The sequence below is a fragment of the Harmonia axyridis genome, chromosome 5 (assembly GCF_914767665.1).
Source record: "Harmonia axyridis chromosome 5, icHarAxyr1.1, whole genome shotgun sequence".
NCBI classification, from domain to species: domain Eukaryota; kingdom Metazoa; phylum Arthropoda; class Insecta; order Coleoptera; family Coccinellidae; genus Harmonia; species Harmonia axyridis.
Window position 1 is genome coordinate 36210937 of NC_059505.1, and position 23835 is coordinate 36234771.

Here is a 23835-nt window from a genome sequence, read left to right on the forward strand (position 1 = left end):
ATTAAACTCTTGTTGAACATTTCAAGAACTCCATTCCGAAGGAAAGTATTAATCCCTGAAGCTTTGCGTGACTTCAATCTGGCAGTTCTAGTATCTGTCTCCATACTAAATAATTTTCATTTATTGATATTTCACCAAATTTCTGAGCATTCGAAATGGGAATATAAGAAAATGAATTCTGAGAAAATACTAGAAATCAATCCTTCAACAATTTTCTTCCTTCACCAACGCCCTAATTCATACTCCAAACCCCCACATAATTCAAAACATCATCACTCCTGAGAAAACACGTTAAAAAAATTGGGAACCTAAAGCTCGGTACCGCCTACGAGATCTGTCCGATCCGAACTTTCGCACGCCGATACCATCGATCGATGGCGATCTTTACCGCCCGGTTAACAACCAACTCCGCCCCCTCCCTAATTAAATGGAAACCTTGGGTTCTGTCCACAGAAATAGAGGCACGCACGACGGCGGCCGAAAAAAAAAATTATATCATCACCGCACAAAGAGGAGTATTTCACGGACCGAGACCAAGGCCAAACGCGGCAAGCTTCGATTTCATCTCTTGACACGTAATTTTTTATCACTTTCTCCCCAGAAATCGAAGATCCCGCGCCGAGATAAGCCTGGGCAGGGCCGCATTGGCCCATTTTGAAGAGTCGAGAAACCTTTTGTTGGAAAACCTTTTATAGAGGATTATCCGATATGAATGGCAACACTGTTTATTGAGGTTTTTTTTGTAATTTTCAGCAGAGTATGCAATGGAAAAATACCCGCTTCTAACGACGTTTAGGAATTCTCTTATAAAAATCAGTACTCATTTGTGAATACTGAAGAAACTTAAGTAGAATTTAAGAATAGAAGTTCACGGCTTGAATTGATATTCAAGCTGCTTGGCTTGACTTGAAATCAAATCAAGTTCAAGTCAAGTAGAAATTTTGCAATGTCAAGTTAAGTCAAGTATTTATTTTTCAAGTACTTGAATCATATCAAGCTACTTGATTTTAAGCAGTTTTATTGTGTAGTGTCACATCAATAAAAAACTCATGAAATGTTTCATTTGCTTAGCTTGATTATCAAGCTACTTGGCTCGACCTTGACTTTATTTCAAATCAATCTCAAGTCAAGTCAAGTAGCAAATTTTCAATCTCAAGTCAAGTCAAGTATTCATTTATCAAGTACTTGAATCATATCTAGCTACTTGATTTTCAGCAGTTTTGTTGTGTAGTGTCATATCAATAAAAAAAATGATTAAATGAGAAGGAATCTTGCAAATAACACTTTTATTTATTTAACTTATTGTATGAAAGAACCGAAAATATCAACTTTTCTGAAAGAGAAACATAAATTAAATCATTATAAATCATAACAAAATGAAAAATAATGAAAAAATAAAGTTTCTTATTATTGAGAAACTTCGAGGCTTTGTTTGATTTCATAATTTTCCATCCAGGATCTAAGACACATGAGGCCATCTTATAGATTTGTCGTCTAACCTATTGCGGGTTCTTGTAACTGTAAGAGCAGCTCTGGAAAATTGTCTTTCAACAGGAGCTGAAGATGCTGGCGTTGATAAAAAATCCTCGGCGATTTTGGCCAATGTTAGAAAGATTTTTCTGAAACTACCAAAATCTACCAATAGATTTCATAGAAATGTGAGAAAACTACTAATAAAGTCACACTGGGGAATACTTCAGTCTCTCGGCGCTCGAGGAAATCCCTTATTTAGTCTAAGCGCGCACGAGATTACAGAAATATATGCCGTGCGACGCGTGCATATCAAGATCAAGTAATAACAAGTAGCTTGATATCAATTCAAGCAATAAATATCTAAAATCAAGTCAGTCAAGCTCAAGTATGTAATTTTTAACTAGCTTGATTTTCAAGTCAAGTAGTTGGAATTACATGATTTTTTATATGGCAAAGTTTGTCGGTGAGCTAATAAATCACCTTGTATTATACATTATCACCAATGAAAGCAAGAGAATAAGTCATCTTCGTCTGACTAAACAAGTAGAATTAGAAATTTGCATAATTTTTCGATTTACTGTAACGAGTCGCCACTGTAAAGAGCCAACGTTGCCATATTACGCAGTGAGTCGAATAATCTCAGTAATTCATCGTCAAAACCATTTGTTTCCACGTAAATTTCGAGAAGGGATCCCTTCGAATAACCTTCCAAGCCGACTTGAACTTTGTGAATGATTTTAGCGATGACGAAAGCGAACTTTTCAGTTCCTACGAAACTTTTGTCCCGAACATGTTTCGTAGATGGTTTCGGATACTTGGCGCGTGATGTAAGCCTGTCCATGTATGGAAGCTTGTATGAAATCTTCCGCGGGTGATTATCCTTACAATTAATCATCGGATATATATTGTTGAAATTTCGACTCTTAGAGTTAATGTACTTTGAAAAAAATAATCTCAAGGTTCTCGTGGCAAGTTTTCAAATTAACACTGTTGATACTTCACAAAGATTTATCATTATGTCTTCAAAAATAATGGCAAAACCATGTTAACTAGAGAATTTATAATTCAGAAGATTGTCGTATCACTTATTATGCCAGTAGATAAAGAATAACCATGCATGATTTCTTGTTGATAGCTTCATCAGGATCATAGGAAACTAAAACAGAGCAGCGGAAAAATTCCCTAACAACATATCCGAGTTCCAAGAGAGCAATGGGCGCAGTGTTCAACAGCTACTGATTTCACGTCAGTACATTCGAGTTAACACTCGAATTTGAGAAATGTATTGAAATTACACGTGAAATCTCAGAGTAATAAACATTGATAGAGGGAGCATATGTCATTTTCAGTAAGCAAATTTTGTCCCCAACATGACTATCAAATTTGACATGAAGCCTGCGGAAAAGAAAACATATCAGTGATACGATATTTCACTCAATTCGCGAGTTTCTCCGCAAAGAACGCACTTCTTATATCTCATGGTGAATCAACGTTTCATATTAACTCAAAATATATTGAAATAAATACCTAAATATATCAGAAATTCAGAACACAAACTTCAAGCGCGCCAAACGACATGAAACAACCGATGACACTAGGAGAGCAATAGCTGCCAAACAGAAAATAATAAATATTCTGCTTATTATAAATTCGACAATTAGGAAAAATATCCGATCAAATTTGCATGTTTATCCGGGAATCACTCAAATAAATATATTTCACAATATAATATACATTCATAACGATATAGTGAAATTGTCTATTTGAAAATAAATCACAATCCGACAAAGTAATCTAACCATGTTGAGGACATGTCAAAATTGCGTACAATTCCTCTTTCTATGTTTATTGCTCTATGACTATGACATAAACAAAATAGTAACGAGCAAATCAATGTGGTCCCTACAATAAACATTACAATCACAAAATCAAAGACACATTTGGTTCACCTCTTATTTGTTGAAATAACTGTTTTCTTTCACATTAATGAGCAATTATTCTAGTTTTCATATTGCTGTTATATATATACACAGTTCTTCGATGAACCATTCCTGAAGACGTCATCAGTGACGTCATCAGAAATGCAATAACAATTCGACGAGTTCATTAGTGGGATTTTCCTTGTAAAGCAACCTTCAATAAACGATTTATACACCAGTTTCCCAAACATTATCGACTACCAATCTCTATATATAGCGTTTTCTCCTGTTTCGTAGCAGTTCCAAACTTTAGAAGCTAATGGAATTTCCAGATTTCAGCGACACTTTGACTGGATGCCAGAACCTACAGACGAAACAAAGCCACCACGTTCAGTCTGGCCTTCTGTTTTAACAGTTTACACGTCCTTTGAAATGTTTACTCGTATCGCCCGCACCCTCCAACATTCCTCACGTGAAGGCGCAAAAGCATCGGCTGCCGTTTTCCTACATCTTATATAATACGGTCGATTACTTCCTAGACAACTTTCGGAGTTATAATGCAGTGCTAGGGAGAGTCCCATTTCATAAATATTTGTAAACAAGTCGATAAGATTGAAGTTACGGAGAAATGCGGTCTCCTTTTCCATTTGTGCCTTCATTTCATTGTGGAATGCCGAACATCTCGTACAAAGATTCGTTCATTCCACGCATAGAGTAATAAACATAGATAGAAGAAGTATACGCAATTTTTACATGTCCCCAACATGATTAGATTACGTTGTCGATTTGTGATATATTTTCAAATCCACAATTTTACTATATCCTCATGAATGTATTGAATGAAATATATTTATTTGAGTGATTCCCGATTAAATATTCAAATTTGAATATTTGGAATCCGATATTTTTCCTAATTGTCGAATTTATAAGAAGCAGAATATTTATTATTTTCTGTATCTTCCTGCTGAAATCCAAGGTTTGGCAATTTTTGCTATCGGTTGTTTCACGTCGTTTGACTCGCTTGAACTTTGTTTTCGGAATTTCTGATATATTAAGGTATTTATTTGAATATATTTTGAGTTAATATGACACGTCGATTCACTATAATACATAAAAAGTGCGTTCTTTGTGGAGAAACTCGCGAATTTAGTGAAATATCGTATCACTGATATGTTTTCATTTCCGCGCGCTTAACATGTCAAATTTAAAAGTTCATGTTGGGGGCAAAATTTGCTTATTGAAAAATACATATGCTTCCTCTAACTATGTTTATTACTTTGAGGTCATAGTAAATTACGTATTTGATCAAAATTTCCAAAAATGATGACAAAGAGTTATCATTATAACTATTTTAAATTGTAAAGGGTTTTTTTTTAGAGCTATAGAGCTTTAAATTGCAATGAAACAACGATGGATTATTCGATTGACGTGAATTTTATTTATCCGCAAGATAATTTTGTGGCATTACATTTTAAATATCATTTCTGGCATATGCTCGGGTGTAGTCCAATCTGGACGTCCAATTTTCGATGACTTTTTCCAACATTTGTGGCCGTATATCGGCAATAACACGGCGATTGTTGTCTTCCAAATGGTCAAGGGTTTGTGGCTTATCCGCATAAACCAATGACTTTACATAGCCCCACAGAAAGTAGTCTAGCGGTGTTAAATCACAAGATCTTGGAGGCCAATTCACATGTCCAAAACGTGAAATTAGGCGGTCACCAAACGTGTCTTTCAATAAATAAATCGATTGTGGCACGAGCTGTGTGACATGTTGCGCCGTCTTGTTGGAACCACAGCTCCTGGACATCATGGTTGTTCAATTCAGGAATGAAAAAGTTAGTAATCATGGCTCTATACCCATCACCATTGACTGTAACATTCTGGCCATCATCGTTTTTGAATAAGTACGGACTAATGATTCCACCAGCTCATAAAGCTCACCAAACAGTCAGTTTTTCTGGATGTAACGGTGTTTCGACATACACTTGAGGATTAGCTTCACTCCAAATGCGGCAGTTTTGTTTGTTGACGTAGACAGACATTCCATCTGAAGTGCGCTTCATCGCTAAAAAAAATAAAATGGACGTAGTGCGCGATACGTATTCCGCACAGAACCATTATTTTCGAAATAAAATTGCACTATTTGCAAGCGTTGTTCAGGCGTGAGTCTATTCATGATGAATTGCCAAACCAAACTGAGAATAAATCACTTGACAGCTGTTAAATCGGTCGCCATCTCGAACAGTAATGCCAACTTAAAGTTATATACCTCGAAAAAAAACACCCGTTATTATTCCTTTTGTAAAACTCTGTTTTAACTTTTTGTTTCTGCAGGTGACAATATCGTTGTCGAAACGTTCGTTAAACGCTAATAAAGATTCTCTAGATCAGAGTATGGTTACTACAACTCCATTATCTTAATTATTACCATAACGCATAGGATTCAATGACCTATATCGGATCTCGAGTGAGCGAGAATCTCAAATCTGAATAGTGAATATCAAGAAGACCATCATCACGCCATAAACAAACTTTTACCGTCTAACATTCGAAGTGAACACAGCGCGATATTCAATTAATTTCCATTCCAATTAAATCACAATGGAACATAACTCTGCTCTCTAGAATCGGCCAAGATTAGTTCTTACAGATGTAACCGCATCAATCTCGTAGCTTAGAGAGGCGAAACTTATGGACCGAGGCGGAGAAAAAAAAACCCATCAATCCTATCTTTGGAATAACAACAATTATGGCGAACAGAACGTGTAATTTAGCGTATTGCGATGTTTTCTTGACGTGGTTACGTTTACAGATGCATGGTTCGATTTCTGTACGGGAGTTGTTGAATGATAGGGAAGCTTGGATGATGGAACGTTCCTGGTAGATTCTGTTCCTGGTTTTTTCTTTGAACTGGTTGAAAATTTTATTTTAATTGCTTCTACACAGGTTCTTCATTTTTTGAATTTTGTGCCAACAAATTGTGACGTCACTGATGACGTAACAGGTTGATAACTTTCGAACGGTTGTACATAGAAACATGAAATTTGCAGTACAGGTTCGGATCACGAAAGCTGCGGTTGAGTTCGATGATTAGTGAAATCCGACTAGGGGTTCCGTAAATATGGCCGTTGGGAATTTTGTTTTCCCAAGCTACTTGGCTTGAGCTTGACTTGATTTCAATTCAGGCTCAAGTCAAGTAGTAGTTTTTCAATCTCAAGTCAAGTATTTATTTATCAAGTACCCGAATCATATCAACCTACTTGATTTTTAGCAGTTTCATTGTGTGGTGTCAGATCAATAAAAAAAATGTAGAAATGAGAAGGAACTTTGCAAAAAAAACTTTTATTCATTGAACTTATTGAAGAAAGAGGAAATATCATTTTTCTTGAAATAGATACATGAATTAAAACACTATAAATCATAACAAAATAAAAAATAATGAAAAAATAAAGTTTCTTCATATTGAGAAACCTCCAGGATTTGTTTAATTTCATAATTTTCCATCCAGGATCTAAGACACATGAGACCATCTTATAGATTTGTCGCCTAACCTATTGCGGGTTTTTGTAACTGAAAGAACAGCTCTGGAAAATTGTCTTTCAACAGGAGCTGAAGATGCTGGCGTTGATAAAAAATCCTTGGCCATTTTAGCCAAGTTTCGAAAGATATTTCGAAAACTATCAAAATTTACCAATATATTTCATAGAAATGTGAGAAAACTACTAAAAAAGTCACACTTGCGAATGCTTCAGTCTCTCGGCGCTCTAGGAATCCCCTTGTTTTGTCTAAGCGCGAACGAGATTGCAGAAATATGTGTGCATATTATGCTCAAGTAATATCAAGTAGCTTGGTATAAAGTCAAGCAATAAATATCTAAAATCAAAAATAAAATATATGTATATCCAAAATCAAATCAAGTCAAGCTCAAGTATGTAATTTTTCACGAGCTTTATTTTCAAGTCAAGTAATTGGTTAAAATGTCAAGCTACTTGGCTTGCTGAATCCCTATTTCCGAATGACAGGAATGTTTGGCGCATCATTCAAGTGACAAGAACCTCGGATATTGGAGAAATTCCTTTGCCATATCGCCGCAGAATTATCATTTGTGGAAATTTCGCGTACGCAAAACGCGAGATACGTTCCCGAGAAACGATCTATAGCTACTGACTTACCAAGAGTCATTCCGATTGATATCTCCACCGAATAGTTGCGTTTACTCAATAAGCTGAATAAATTGAACTTTTTTTTGAGACACCTTGTATATTAATCACACCTTCGATCATATATCCAATATTATTACTTACTATTCCGATTCCGTCGATTCTGAACTACAATGACTGCGATATCGTTTGCTAGAACGAATATGGCAGTGTTCCATTGTTAAAATACCACATTGTATCCATCTGAGTCATTTTTTCGCATGATTGGGTACAAACCATCGGTCATTTTAGTAGTCTTTCGAAAATGCACGGGTAGAGAATGTGAAGTACTTGGATGGTGGCTCGGAAGGGTGTTGATCGGATAGGGGTGGAATAATGGGTGTAGATTTGTCGAGGATCTGTTTTAGAAGAGTTGGACAGGTGAGTTTGTCGATGATCACCTCTCAAGATTATTTTTGCATAGAATATATCCAGAAGAACTGTCGGCATGTGGATCAGTCAGGAATTCGTCTATTTCATAAAGCCTAGCCATTTCGTTTTCTCGATTTACAGCAGATTTCTTAAATAAACTTAAGAGATCGATGTCAAAATCATCTATTTATCCTTTGTAGATGATTATTTTGTCCACACTCGCACGAACTTGCAGAAATATATGCCGTGCGACTATTACCTATCAAGACCAAGTAATATCAAGTAGCTTGATATTAAGACAAGCAATAAATATCTCAAATCAAGTCAAGTTTCAGTCCAATTTATCATGAGCTTGATTTTCAAGTCAAGTAGTTAAAAAAGGTCAAAATATCAAGATCCTTGACTTGATGAATCCCTAGATATAACTCTAACGTTTCTCTAACTTTTCAATATCTTTTATGTCTAAAGATTCGTCTTTGAGTTGGAAATAGGCTTCATCCTCGACAATGAATTCTTCATTAGAGCCAAATTTGAAGTCAGAATACCACCTTTTAACCGTTGTTGTTGATGGAGATTCTCGATAACCCTTATCTAGCCCTCACTTTGCTTGCATATTATGTTTTCCATCAAGTGTTTTATCAGTACATGAAATTCGTTTTTAGCAACAAATGTAGCGTCACTTAACCTGCAAAATCCTGATCCAAACTGAACTCAATGTGAAATTTTAACACGCATCTCTTGAGTCAGATCCTGGACTTATTGAATAATTCTGGCCAACCCCTCAATGTCATTCAATCCAAATTCTGCTTTTTTATTTGTTCACGCTCGGCAATAAATCCAAATGGGTTCCACCAATTTGGAAAACCATCAAACGCCCAGAAATCCATCGCCATAGAGAACAACTCGAAAAAGAACAAAGCAGAATAACAATTCCATTACAGCCTTCCATCTGGTCTTTTTTCCATCGCCTTATTCGACTGTGGCTTCGATCCACTTCATGGACCACAAAACGAACATGGTCATAGGTCCCATAAGACTCGGCGTCCACTTGTCTAGTTGCACCAACCAGGCGAAAAACTAGACCATCGGAGTCTTCCCATTTTGTTTTCTAAGGCAAGAAGTAGACCGCACCTTTTACGAAACTGAATTTTAAAGATGAAAGCGTAAGTTTAACGTTGGTTCAATCTTGGTCGAGTTATTTTTGTACCTATTCGCATTACGCACGGTTGAAAAGAGAATGAAACTACTCTTACTGTATCAGGAATAAAGATAAAGGATTAGTGCTTGAGGTATGTCATATGATTATGCCTCAATAACGCATCATACAGACATCTCTGAGCAAAAGTTACTTTTATTGTTCACTTGAATTTTTTTCTGAACAGCGCCTTTTTTTTTAACGATTTAAACGATACAATAACGCTATATAATAATCGCTGTTGATGGTCTGGCTTTTTTGGATGTAATCAATGAATATTATACCTTGCGCATCCCAGAATACTGATGCCATAACCTTGACAGCTGACTGTTGTGTTTTTCCTTGCTTTGGATTCGATTCATCGTGTGCAGTCCACTCAGCTGACTATGGATTGTACTCTGGAGTGAAATGATGGAGCCATGTTTCATTCATTGTCACATATCGACGCAAAAATTCAGGTTTATTGCACTTAAACCGCTTCAAATACTGCTCAGAATCATTAACACGTTGTTGCTTTTGATCTATTGTAAGCTCGCGCGGCACCCATTTTGCACACATCTTCTCATGTACAAATATTCGTGAATGATATGATGTACACGTTCAGATGATATCTTCACAATGTCTGCTATCTCGATCAACTTCACTTTTTTGATTTTTTCGTCGGTGTCAGCTTCTTTTGGGAGTCCACTGCGTTCGCCGTCTTCGGTGCTCATTTCACCACTTTTAAACTTAGCATACCAAACAATGATGGTTGATTTCCTGGTGCAGACCCCGGAAACTCTTCATCAAGTCAAGATATTGCTTCAACTGTATTTAATCAGCACACAAAATTCTTTTTTCCATCTTTTTTCAAATAACAAAGGTAGCTACACTCACAACGCAATATCTCACAAACTAATGGTCGGACTGCTGTCAAAATTTTGACACGTATCGTTTGAAGGTTGGATCTAACTGAAAATCATAGGGATTTCATACTAGCACCGCATCAGACCGGGGACTTTTCAATTGGCCTAATATATATTCAAAACTGCCGTTTCCAAGGATACGACAATGTTGCAAATATCGTTGGCATAAATAGAGGAGTGAGAACCAGAGCTTGACAAACGACCGCAAAATGACACATATACACATCCTGGTCGGCAGACAATGCGCCATCTCGTCAACGGCTTATCGGTAGGTGTATCTGCCGCCAGAGTTCAATTGGGCTGATACGGGCGCACCCCGTGTATGTTTGCTGCGCTCCTTCCATCGCTTCCTCCATCCATAACGGAAGAACTGGAGTGGTGATTCATAGTAGGCTGGGGGCGTAGGTCTCGCTTAGTTCTTTTTTTCGCCGCCGCAGACTGCGGTGTCGCTAGGAACGGGTCTGGCTGGGTAAAAAACGTCGACGCGATAATGAGGTCGCAGTGAAAGGAAAGAAGAAGAAGATTACGGTGATTATCTTTGAGAGATGCGATAGTTGTCGTTGTAGGTATGGGTTTATTTCCAGTTGGAGATTTATTTTATTATATTTTATTTCAATACTAACACCAATAGTTGTGATAATTACAAAATGCAGATTTGATAAAACTCTGTAACTTAACCTAAAAAAAATCCATTAAGAGGGAACACCTCTACGAGGCTATTCAGTTGAAAATGAAATAAGATATTTTTCTTCGTACAAATCATCGATTTTTTCCTTGGACAATAATCTACATTAGAGAAAGTAAATATTTTTAATTTGTGAATGAAAAAAAAATTGGTAACTTTTCTTTGTTCGCAAAAGAATTGATGATATGTACAAAGCTCAGATATACCATGAACCATTTATTCGGGAAATTTTTTCGAAAAATTTGTCCTTTCAGAGATTTTTGACTGATTCTACTTGAAAAATCACCCGGTATAGTCATTATGAAGCAGTTTGAACTTTTTTAGAACCTAAATAGACTGAATGCTTGTTTCAACTGAAAAAAATACATTACAATCATAATTCTGTTTACAGCAGAAGAGTTTATTTAGAATTCAATTTGGGAACATTGAAATGAATAAGATCGAAAAAATTACAATCTTGGTTAAGAATATTATCCAATTTACCTGAATTAGTGGCTTCTTTCTCAAGAGATGAGAGATAACCGCACCTTTGGCAGTATTTCAATGTTCCAAGCCTTCTTTAATTCATCTTGACGAATTGTGACTTTTATAGTAACATAGTGTGTGAGGTGTTTGGTGTTTAGAGAAAACACTCCCAGAATTCATTCATCAGTGAATTCATGTCTTCCTGCTTAGTAGAAGGATTTAATCTGGTTACGTGAAAGGATCAAAATAAAAGTTCAATTGTGAATACTGAGAGAAATTTGAGAATAGTTTATGAACGACATTATTCAGGTAATCGACTTACTATTCATAGTATTGTAGACAAAGTGGTACCAAGTATGGCCCAGTACTTTTATCGCGTAAAGAAACTTTAAAATTTGTCTACAAAACGACAATTTAAGAATCAATAAATTCTTCTTGAATTTTTCCAAGTATTCACATATATATGAGCACTGATTTTGATAAAACAATTTTTAAACGTTGTAGAAGCGTTAATTATTCTAATGATTGAATGGCATAACCTACTGCATGTAAACAGCATAAAAAATGTCAACAAAATAATACACAGTGTTACCATAAACACTTCACACTGTCGTATAATTCCTATTGGGAAACTTTTTACTAAAAAAATAATAATCGGTATTACCGTAAACTTTGTCAATTAAATAATAGTTCTTTTGTGCAATTAACAAAAGGTTGTAAACCAAAACATAAGTACATAATTCCTTGGAATAATCTCATGTTGAATGTGAATTGGAAACAAGCAGCAATACATTAGTCATACTTTACTTTCGTGTGTCATCGCACATCGTAAATTTATAAATATGTGGACTTGAATTGTATGCTACACACGTATTTATCGGTTAGTCTTTATTCTGAATATTCGAATTGAACTGAAATATATTGACACGTTTGAGTTTTAAAAGTGAAAAAGTAATTATTCGCCTTCATTTATTTCATTAATTCTGAACGAGTTGGGATTATGAATGTTTGAGTTTTGGAGGATGTTGTACTCAGAGAATTTCAAATAATTTCATGTTTTCGTTCCTACAATTGCAAGAAGCTGTTCACAAGCAAATAAACGCAGTTCAACATGTCTTCGGCACTCAATTTCCTTGTTTCTGAATCATTCCCATGACTTTCAGTCGTTTTGAAATTGCTTGTTGCGTCACTCCCAATGATCCTTTGGGAGTGACTCGAGTCTTGATCGTGAAAAATTTTTGGTCGAATAATTTTCGTAATATTTCCCATACCTAACCCTTAGAAAATTGAAAAAAAAAGTTCCTTCATGGGACTATTGTACCATTTAATTGATCGATTCGACTATGTAGACCACGAAAATGCTTGCAGTTTAGCGTTTACTACATTATTTCAGAAATTATAGGTAAAATTCTGAAATTTTCGAGAAAAAAAAATGGATGAAATTCCCGAGGCTGCAACGTCTCCTGGACGTAGGCTATGCCCTTGAAACCTCACTACGTTTCAGATCAGAACCCGATGTTCAAAAAACGTTTGTATTTGAGGGGTCTGTGGTCTGTGACGAATAATTTAGGAGATATAACGATTTTTGGATGGAAATTCAATTTTTTCCCAAATTTCGAGTTCGAATTTCTTTGAAACTGTAAGGTCAGGCAAAATAGGTAAGCGGTGCCAGAATTGACGATCCCTGATTAGCCGAATTTCGATCTCACCTGAAAAATTTTTTGTCGAAAAATTTTCGTAAAATTTTCCATACCTAACCCTTAGAAAAATGAAAAATTAAAAGTTCTTTCATGGGAGTATTGTACCATTTTATTCATTTGATTCGACTATGAAGATCACGAAAATGCTTGCAGTTTGACGATTAGTACAAACCTTTATCTAATCTACCAACGAGACTTGAACCATTGCCTTTAAATTTAGAAGAGGAATCGAATCATAGTATTCGTACTGAGTGGGTACTAGAATCAAAGGCTTCTTCTATGGCTGTACGAGCACGAGTACGAACAACACTTGACCAGTTATTAAAACATGAAATGACCCTTTTTGAAATCAAATGCAGATTAAATAGGGGTATGGGTATATACTTGGAAGCTTTCTACAGCGCTGAACACTCAATTTTGAATAACAAATGGTTTCTATTCAGAAAAACTGTGAGACAGCACTTGTCGGCAGATTTTTCGAGTTTACCCGCCGCAAAACTTGACAGCTCATGTCAAGAAAAAAACACTTTTATACTATTTTATGTTTTTATTAGCATAAGACCGTTTTATGAGCATGTTTAATAGGTTAAGTACAAAGATTATATATATTGTTAACAATCCCGCATTTTTGCGGATCCGCGGGATTGATAATTTGGTGCGGGATTGGATTTCCTAGCTACAGCCATCTATTGCAAAACGGCGGGAGCAAAGTTGTACCTACACCAATACAAAGTGAAAATTTGGTGTTTCATCACTCAACTGAAATTTGTTCCTTGTATTATGGGCATGATTTAGTTCCAAGTTTTCGGATTGAGATGGATTATTAATTTTGTACGTTACACAGTCGTATTTACGTAGCCCTAAGTTGGATTTTGCCCATTTACGACGTCAATTGCGTCAGTCGAGATTCTAACGAACCCCTTAAACTTTCAAGTTTTACCGTTCGAGAAATATCACGTATATGATCGAATTTGATAACGTCATCAGTGACGTTGAGACCATTGCCGTCCCAAGAATCAAAACAATACAAACATTGTAACGAAATGACACAGCGATCTGTTGAGAAAACGACCACTCAAAAAAAAAAAAGTCTTAATTTAAAAGGAAGTCGATTGTACACTTCACAAACATTTGTAGGAGCCACTCTCTCTACCTCACAGTCCAATCGTCGACACTTGACCCGACGACTCGAAACAACACGCAAAAGAAACTCGGTCAAGAATTGCATTTCTTCTTGTTTTTTTTCTACCAGATCGTTGGCATCGATGAGTCAGCTTCACCCTGCTGCACGATGACGGTGAAATCGAGGCGGCGAAGTGCGGGGTCGACAACCTTCCGAAATTTTTATGCAAAACGTTTTGGAAGCGCACAGATTTCGTTTTCACTTGTCGAGTGCACCGATGGAGCAGCAATTAGGAGTTGGCGAATGTTTTGGCGAACCAATCGCCTGAGGAGATGGGACGATACGTCGCTTTCGGTTTTGCGCGGGATACGGCCGTAATTGACGTTGACAAATGACGTTTCGTTCTTTCACTTGTCGAGATTCGTTCGAGGTGACGTTTCGATGCGACTGGGGCTTGTATAGTTGGGCAAGTGCATTATGATTGATATTGTTGAGAGATAAGTGGTTGATTAAAATGATGTACATACAATTTGTTGTGAGGAGAATGGAGGTTGTGGGGTCTTGGGTGAAATTGAAGATGATCGAACATAACCTAACCCGACCTAACCTAATTGGAACACAGTTTCAAGTTTTGGAAAGTGTGATTTTGTTGTATTGAAGGAAATAGACGAACTCATAAACCTGTAAGAAGGGCATTTGACCCTTTCTGTGGGTAGCATCAGTTCAGAAATGGTAGCTCTGGAATGAGAAATTCCCCTGGAGGAAAAAACACGCACTTGCACAAGTAGGGATTCACGGCTTGGCATGATTTTCAAGCTACTTGGCTTGAGCTTGACTTGATTTCCAGTCGAGTTCAAGTCAAGTAGTAGTTTTTCAATCTCAAGTCAATTATTTATTTATCAAGTACTTGGATCATATCAAGTTACTTGATTTTTAGCGGTTTTATTGTGTAGTGTCACATCAATAAGAAATGATGAAATGAGAAGGAACCTTGCATAAACCACTTTCTTTTATTAAACTTATTGTATGAAAGAACCGAAAATATCAACTTTTTTGAATATCGACATAAATTAAATCACTATAAATCATAACAATATAAAAAATGAAGATTCTTAGTATTGAGAAACCTCCAGGCTTTGTTCGATCACATAATTTTCTATCCAATATCTAAGAAACATGAGGCATCTTGAAGATTTGTCGCCTAACCTATTGCGGGTTTCTGTAAGAATGTAAGAGCAGCTCTGGACAATTGTCTTTCAACAGTAGCTGAAAATACTCGAGTTGATAAAAAATCCTTGGCCATTTTGGCCAAGATTGGAAAGATATTTCTGAAAATGCCAATTTCTACCAAAAGATTTCATAGAAATGTGAAAAAACTAATAATAAAGTCACACTGGCGAATGCTTCAGTCTCTCGGCACTAGAGGAATCCCCTTATTTAGTCTGAGCGCGCACAAGATTGCAGAAATATATGCTGTGCGACGCGTGCATATCAAGCTCAAGTAATATCAAGTAGCTTGATATCAAGTCAAGCAATAAATATCTTAAATCAAGTCAAGTCAATCTCAAGTATGTAATTTTTGACGAGCTTGGTTTTCGAGTCAAGTAGTTGGTTAAAATTTCAAGCTACTCGGCTAAGTGAATCCCTAAGCATCCTGAAAAAAGTAGAACCATCAGCAGTGAAGTTATAAGATCGATTGAGTGCAGAAATGAAGAAATCTTAGAATTATCTTTCACCAAGACAATGCTCTTTGCCAGATTTATCTCTAGATCTGACTCCCACTGATTATTGGCTTTTTGCAGACTTCAAAAGAATGCTTCAGGAATAGAAATTCGTCATTAATAAAGAAGTGATTGTTGATGTTGATGCCCAGATTTTTCTATACATACAGCTAATTATTTCGGGAAAATGAAGTAAAGTGAAAATCGAGCTTTATTATGCATTTTACGAAGTCAGATATTAAAAGTTTTCAAAACTATTCCACTATTGCCAAAGCTTTTCATTCAACAGATCCCACATCTTCCAACCGCCAAGAAAGTAAAACTGAAAACACATTGCAGCCAACTCAAAAAACCGGCCGAATCCAGCGAAATACCGGAAAAACTGGTACTCTAGATCGAAAAACACGGGTACTACATTGTTCTTTCTGTGTTAACGACATGTATTGGGTCCCTCATTCATCCTATCGTAAAACCGAATGGTTTCCTCGTCTTCAAAGGCGGCCAGAGCTGTAAAACACGCGAAGAAGTCACTATTTATATACCCTGCGCTGTTATTGTTTCCTTTATTAGTGTAGATTCTCGTTGAAAAACAAGTTCGCGCCGCCTAGTATAGATGGATGAGAGGATGTAGAGGAGAACCCACTCGTACCAACGTACATGGCGTTCTTGCAGCATCTTGAACATACTGGGTATTTTTTTTTTTTGGTGATTGCGAGTAATAGCATTTCACGATTACATATTACACTAGGCCTTTTTTGTGATTATTTCTGAGACTGATTGGACACGCTTGAAATGCGCATATCTCATGCAAGTGTCAAAAATAGTCCTGAAGGCGTGCAAATTTCAAGCACCTACCGTTAGGCTCAGAAAGTTCAATAACTTTGGCGTTAGGTAGAACAACTTTTCATAAAAAAAAAGTTGATATGAACATATATCCTGAGAAGCTCCGTTTTCGAGATACAGGGTGTTAAAGTTTGAAAAAAAGTACAGTTTTTTTTACTTATAACTCTAGTATTATTTTATTACATTCATTGTTTGTCTAGATAGTTCAATGTTTTAAATAAGATAAATGTCACCTGCTGAAATTATCCAGTGTTGTGGATATAGGGGTGTCATGAACCTTTTCCTATTGAAAATCTACAACACTGTCTTTTTTCGAAAAAATTATAATAATAAATTCCACACCTACAAAATACATTTGGTACATCATTTGAATGCAGATGATTTTGATAGACGACAGGAATTTTGTGAAATTATGACTACAAGAATAGATGCTGATGAGAATTTGCTTTTCAACATCTGCTTTTCAGATGAGTCTACATTCTTTTTGAATTCCACTGTGAATAGTTATGATTGAAGTTATTGGTCAGATATCAATCCACGAAGTCTTCACTCAAACTCCCCAAAAACTCATGGTATTTTTGGATGGAACTAGGGATTCACAGATTGGTTTGACTTTCAAGCAACTTGACTTGATTTCAAGTTCAAGTCATGTCGAGTATTTATTTATCAAATACTTGAATTATATCGAGCTTCTTTATTTTTAGCAGTATCATTGTGTAGTGTCACATCAATAAAAAAATGATGAAATGATGAAGAACCTTGCACAAACACTTTTATTTATATTATTAAATTTATTGTATAAAAAAACCGAAAATATCAATCTTTTTCTCAAATAGAAACATATATTGAATCCCTATAAATCATAATAAAAAAAAAATAAATAAAAAAGTTTCTCAATATTGAGGAACCTCCAGGCTTTGTTAGATTACATAATTTTCCCTTCAGGATCTAAGACACATGAGGCATCTTATAGATTTGTCGCCTAACCTATTGCTGGTGTTTGTACCTGTAAGAGCAACTCTGGAAAATTGTCTTTCAACAGGAGCTGAAGATGCTGGCGTTGATGAAAAATCCTTAGTCATTTTGGCCAAGTTTCGAAAGATATTTCTGAAACTACCAAAATCTACCAATATATTTCATAGAAATGTGAGAAAACTACCAATAAAGTCACACTGGCGAATGCTTCAGTCTCTCGGCGCTCGAGGAATACATTTATTTAGTCTAAACGCGCACGAGATTGTAGAAATATATGCCGTGCGGCGCAGACATCCCTAGCTCAAGTAATATCAAGTAGGTTGATATCAAGTCAAGCAATAAATATCTAAAATCAAGTCAAGTGAAGCTCAAGTATGTAATTTTTCACGAGCTTGATTTTCAAGTTAAGTAGTTGGTTAAAATGTCAAGCTACTTGGCTTTATGAATCCCTAGATGGGACTAGTATTTCTCCACTTATTTAATTATTGAATGAATTTGTTCATCCACAATTAGTAGACATTAATAAAAATGGCAATCGTTACCATGAAGACAACTTGATTTCATGCACGGCCGGTTTGAGTTAGAATATTTCCTAGAAGTTGGAATGAAAGAAGAGGCTCTATAGAATGGCCATCCAAATTTCCAGATTTAACCCCACTCGACTTTTTATGCATTCATTAACAAGGCTAACCGCATGCAAGATCCGTAATTTATTATCAACCATACCAGCTTCCAAGGGCAGCAAAAGCCATAAATCATCGAGGTTTTCAATTTTTCTCGACGTGCGGGATTGACGCGCGGGTTTACCCGACGCGCGATCTATGTCGGATACACGGGTGTAATGAGCCATAAACCGGTAGTTAGAGCCGGTCGTACCGTCCAACAATGGCGACCGAGAGTGATGATTGGGGTTATAAATCAATGGGCAAATTGGCCAGGTCGATTTCTCACCTAAAGGCTTCTGTGGTCGGCGTTAATGACCGTGAACGCGAGGAAGAAGAGAACGCTCCCTTCTGTGGTCGATGAGTGACGGTTGGGAGATGGGGAAAGTACTGTGGTTCTATGGTTTTCGAATGGAATTTTTGGATTTTGCCTTCGAAAGATCTCCGGATTTAACACCCTTAGATTTTTTCCTGTTTTTCAACATTTATTCATTTGAAAATGGTGAAGTGTAGAAAAAATCTAACGGTGTTAAATCCGGAGATCTTGTTGGTCACCGAATATTTTAGTTATCTGATGTTCGAAGATTGTCATAGATAGGCACTTGGTTGATTTATCGTGTGAAACTGAAACTCTTTTTGATGATTTGTATAGTTTGATGAGGAACTTATAGATTATGTTGAATATTTTTGATGAGGAAAAACAGCGGTTTTATGTGTTACAGAATTTTTTATGTTTTGTGTTTAATTTTTACTTCATAACTTATTGCAATAAAAAACATGTGATCACACCAATGGATTCTACTGAAAAAAGTGCATGTGAAATATTTTATTTTTTTAGTGTTTGTATTACCAGTAAAAAAGAAGTTTAAGAGAACTTTACATTCCAATCCAATTTCTAATTTTCTCTTATATCTTGAAAACAGTGAAATTCATAAGGTTGCGGATATTAAGTCTGACAATAATAGAGCCCTGAAATGTGCCATTCATTTTTTTTTCTAGCTCGAAGGGATTCTCAGATCCCTCCCTAGACATCTGGAACAGTCTATACATATACAGGGTGTCCTAAATGACAGATTCCTAGGATCATTAAAAAAAAAGTCCTGGAAACATAAGCTCCCAATCGCTTTGTTTTGAGATGTTTGATTTTTTTTCAAGCTTTTTTCCAATAGTTCATTCCCTCCACAAAATTTTCAACTTCAATTCAAAATAGATGCGAGTATTCCAATTTGAAGTTATCATCACGTGACATGGAAGTTTTGAATGCAAATCTACAGGGTGATATTTTTTTCTGGAACAGTGCCCGCTTCTTTCCTCGCATAATTTTTGGTAGACCATTGGTCATTTATAAAAATGTAAAAGAAACTTCGCTTCAGAACTACACTTTTTGTTTTTTTTGTTGTCTCTGCTACCGATTTCGGGAAAAAAATTTCAAATAATTCTCTAGTAATTATTATAAAGCTCTAGTGAGTAAGCTGTGGTGAATAAATTAATTATAAGTTTTGGTACTTATTCACTTAATATGTAGCGAAGATTAATAAAGTTTCGATAAACTGGTATAATCATCACATAGGAGTAAAATACTACAAGAAACACCCGGTATCTTGAAAACAAAGCATTTGGAGGTCCATCTTTAAAGAACATATACCTCATTTTCCTTTTTACCTCCAATTTAGAGAGGTGTTGATAGAGTAATCAGAACCATAAAAGATTCAAATCAAAAAATAGAATGAGAAAATCACTGACGAGAATTTAGGAGCTTTCGGGCGCTTTTCAATTCATTCGCCAATTGCACCTGTGGAAACTTCATATCTACTTCTATACAATTTTGTGGTATCCAAGCGTGCAATATGTGTCTAACTGAACGAGCGTTCAAAAGTACCTAACTTGACTTCGTGCTTTCCTCATATTTTTTTCCACTTTGTTGAATCAAAGTGGATACCAGTAGTAATAATCTACTTCTGCTGATTTGGGTTCGATTGTTTTTCTTTCGATCCAATAAGAATGACGCCTCGCTCACAAGGAGCAGAACGTGTTCCGTAACTGGGTCACGGCGACAATTATAAAATAATTACTATATGCGTAAATGATTTGTTTATGTGTTTCGCTAGACGGCTCGTTTTTCAACAATATTCGAAAAGATGCGATACCGCTTCGATAATGCCAGCAATATCCATAATTGGCGTCAGCCGGCCTACTGTGACCAAACACCACCAGTTATCACCAAAAAAAAAAAAATTGTAGATAAAAAATACGCACATGTAATGTTCTTCACCATTAGTGAATGCAGTATCTCTAGAGTCATTACTTATGCGTCTTCAGACGTTGAAAACAATCACGAAACAATTCGAAGTCAACAATTCAATTCATTAGTCATTCTCCGCGTCTTTCGCAACCGGTTGTTCTTCTATCGAATCGTGATAGACGGTGACTTCATTTCTGATGATCTTTTGTGTTGTTGGAATTGTTGTTCGGCGTTCTTGATTTCCACCTGTTTCTCAATTCATTAGCGATAGTTCAAGGATCGTGGAACGATGTTTCTCTCGATTACATGTTACATACGTTCGATGGGGTATAAATCCGGTGGAAGGGTTGGCCATGACGAAATATTGACGCTTGCTCTCATATTTTGCAATTTTGTCAGATAAAATCTCTTCTAGGTGAAATACCAATTTTATTCTGTCTATTCTTCTTTTTTATTGAAGTTATACAGGATGTTCTATGACAGATTGAAGTTGTTCTCATCCTGAACATCTGTTTTTCCTACAAACCTAGGTGCTTGTAGTCTTCGTTTCTAAGTTACATCAATTCTGAATAATTCATTTCATGTTTGAATTAACAGTAAGCTGATGAACTCAAATACCTATTTATTTCGCATTTGACGAGGATTGTTTCACTAAGGATGGTATCAATAATACTCATAATCAACATGCGTGGGCCTTGCCATATTCATAAGATGGAGACGATTTCAGCAACGTTTTAGTGTCAACGTTTGGGGGTGGGATTTTTAAAAATGATTTTGATGCCAGTAGATGTTATAAATTATCTTTTGAATGCAGATTTGTATGAAAAATTTAGGAACACTACCTTTTATACTTCATTGATTGTCTAGAGCTCAACATTGTTGGAATTATGTGGTATCAGCACACATCAGCAGTTGATGCACCACCACACTGAGAAAGATGAGAAGCTGCTTGATTGAATGAAAATAAATGGATAGATCAAAGGGTTCTAATGCCATGGCCACCTGGTTCACAGGATCTCAATCTGCTAGATTTTTTTATTTATGGGGACATATGAAGCAGCTTGTTGAAATCACATCTCATCAACAATTGCTAGATAGAATTCAAGATGCTGCAAACCAAATAAGAAAGTCCCAAATCTGATTTAAGATTAACGGAATCTTCAGTTTGTAGATGTGACTTGAAGTGGACATTTCGATCAATTAAAATATACACTGTGTCCCTAAAGTATGAAACAAATTCATTTTTAGCTAAACAGACCATTTTAAGATATAATCCTGAAACACGTCGATTTTTGATTTTAATTTACCGTATTTTAAAATAATAATCTAATATAGAGGGTGATTTACTTTCGAAGAAATGACGTCACCGTCATTTTTCTCAAATGGAACACCCCCATTTTGTCTCAATTTTCCGATTACTCTAGCTGAGCTGATTCCAAAAATGTATCACATATTGATTCCAATTGGTACAGGGTGGACGAAAATACAATAGTTTGGTGTGTGCTCATAAAGTAACATGTAACATTCTTTATTAGTTAAATTAACAATATTATCAAAAATACTTATTGTCTAGCGGCAATTGGTTTGAATGTAACACCCTGTAGTTTGTCACATTTATTTTACATAGTATTTTTGATAATATTGTTAATTTAACTAATGAAGAATGCTACTCGTTACTTCATGAGCACACACAAAACTATTGTATTTTGTCCACCCTGTACCAATTTGGAATCAGCTCAGCTAGAGTAATCGGATAATTGAGACAAAATGGGGGTGTTCCATTCAATAAAAATGACGGTGACGTCATTACTCGAAAGTAATTCACCCTGTATATTAGATTATTATTTTAAAATACGGTAAATTAAAATAAAAATCGACGTGTTTCAGGATGATTTCGTAAAATGATCTGTTTAGCTAAAAATGAATTTGTTCCATACTTGACGGACACAGTGTATGTGGTTTCATCACATCACAATTTTAATCAATCACAAACCCAACGCTAAGACACATGATGACATTTTCATTATGAATTAATACTGTGTGATTATTCTTCAACGTCACTCCAAATACATTAAAACCGTTCTTGCTTTGGAAAAAAAAAATATCACGATTGAGTGCTCGGCCATTACCGATAATTGAACTAATTTATTTCTTTTGTTGTGTTCAGAACGATAGATTTTCTGATTCGACCCTGGACGATGGTCCTCGACCACAAAACCCGCAGCAAGTACAACAATACAATAACCATGATTACACGTTTGATATGCAAATGGGATAATAACCAATTGCTCGTTCTAACTCCAGAGATACAATCTCCGTTTTTCCAAATTGAATCACGGACTTAATGGAGCTTTCAAATCGATGGAGAACAAGAAGGTAATTCACTGGACAAAAAGTGATGGTATTGTGTTTTGGTTTCGGGATTTTCGGTGGTGAACCTTGAGATTCAAAATGAATTTTCAACCTGACTTGAATTCGACTATACTCTTAGACATAATATAGATGTAACAACAAGAAGTCTTTGAAGGTTTTCGGGCAAACTTGGCTGAAATATTTAACTAGTCAAAGATAGTAGTAATTGACCTAAATTTCAAAGAAATTGGAGAAAAGATGAAGACATATTTATTAATAAAGTGTTATATCACCCCTATCAGTTTGACACTGCCGTATCCTTCTTGGTATGGACTCCATTAGGTAATCGATTTCCTCCTGAGGTATTTCATCCCAGTCAATCTCTAATTTATGCCGGATAGCTTCTATACCTTTTCAACTTCAAATTGAGACTACTCACATTCAATTTGAGATTGAACAAATTTAAAATAAGATTCAACATGATTAACCTAATCAAATTGTTACTAAAAACATTGAAATTGCTTGGATACTACTAATTCATTATCGATTGATAGTTTGATAATTGATACTACCGATTATCGATTGATAATCAAACCATCAATCGATAATCACATAATAAACACATTCAAATTGGCTGGATACTACTAATTCAATATCGATTGATTGTTTGATAATCGGTGCTACCGTTTATCGATTGATAATCAAATCATCAATTGATTTTATCGATTGATATAATGAAACAATCGCTTGATCATCGATCGATAATGAAACCATCGTTTGATTATCGATTGATAATCAAACCATCAATCGATTGATAATCAAGCCATCCATCGATAATCGGTATTACCGCTCATCAAACTATCAATCGATAATGAATTAGTAGTTTGATAATCGGTACTACCGATTGGGCGCGTTCAGCAGACCCAACAGTTCTGGAACAGTCGTTAATATTCAATGAATTTTCTGCCGAATGCATTCTATTAGTTTCCGCTACGCAG

The 23835-nt window shown here is 35.8% G+C and overlaps 1 protein-coding gene across 9 annotated transcripts in view; it reads left to right on the plus strand.

Annotated features, from left to right (window-relative positions):
• LOC123679748 (rho GTPase-activating protein 21-B) overlaps window positions 1-23835 on the plus strand; it is a 259603-nt gene that overhangs the window by 26677 nt on the left and 209091 nt on the right. The window contains exon 1 of one of the 9 annotated variants that reach the window (XM_045617203.1): window positions 7919-7978. The exons of the other annotated variants lie outside the window; for them this stretch is intronic. Within the exon in view, the coding sequence (XP_045473159.1) occupies window positions 7934-7978 (45 nt within the window). The 5' untranslated portion in view covers window positions 7919-7933. Of the gene's footprint in view, window positions 1-7918; window positions 7979-23835 lie in introns of those variants that run through there. 9 annotated transcript variants of the gene reach the window in all.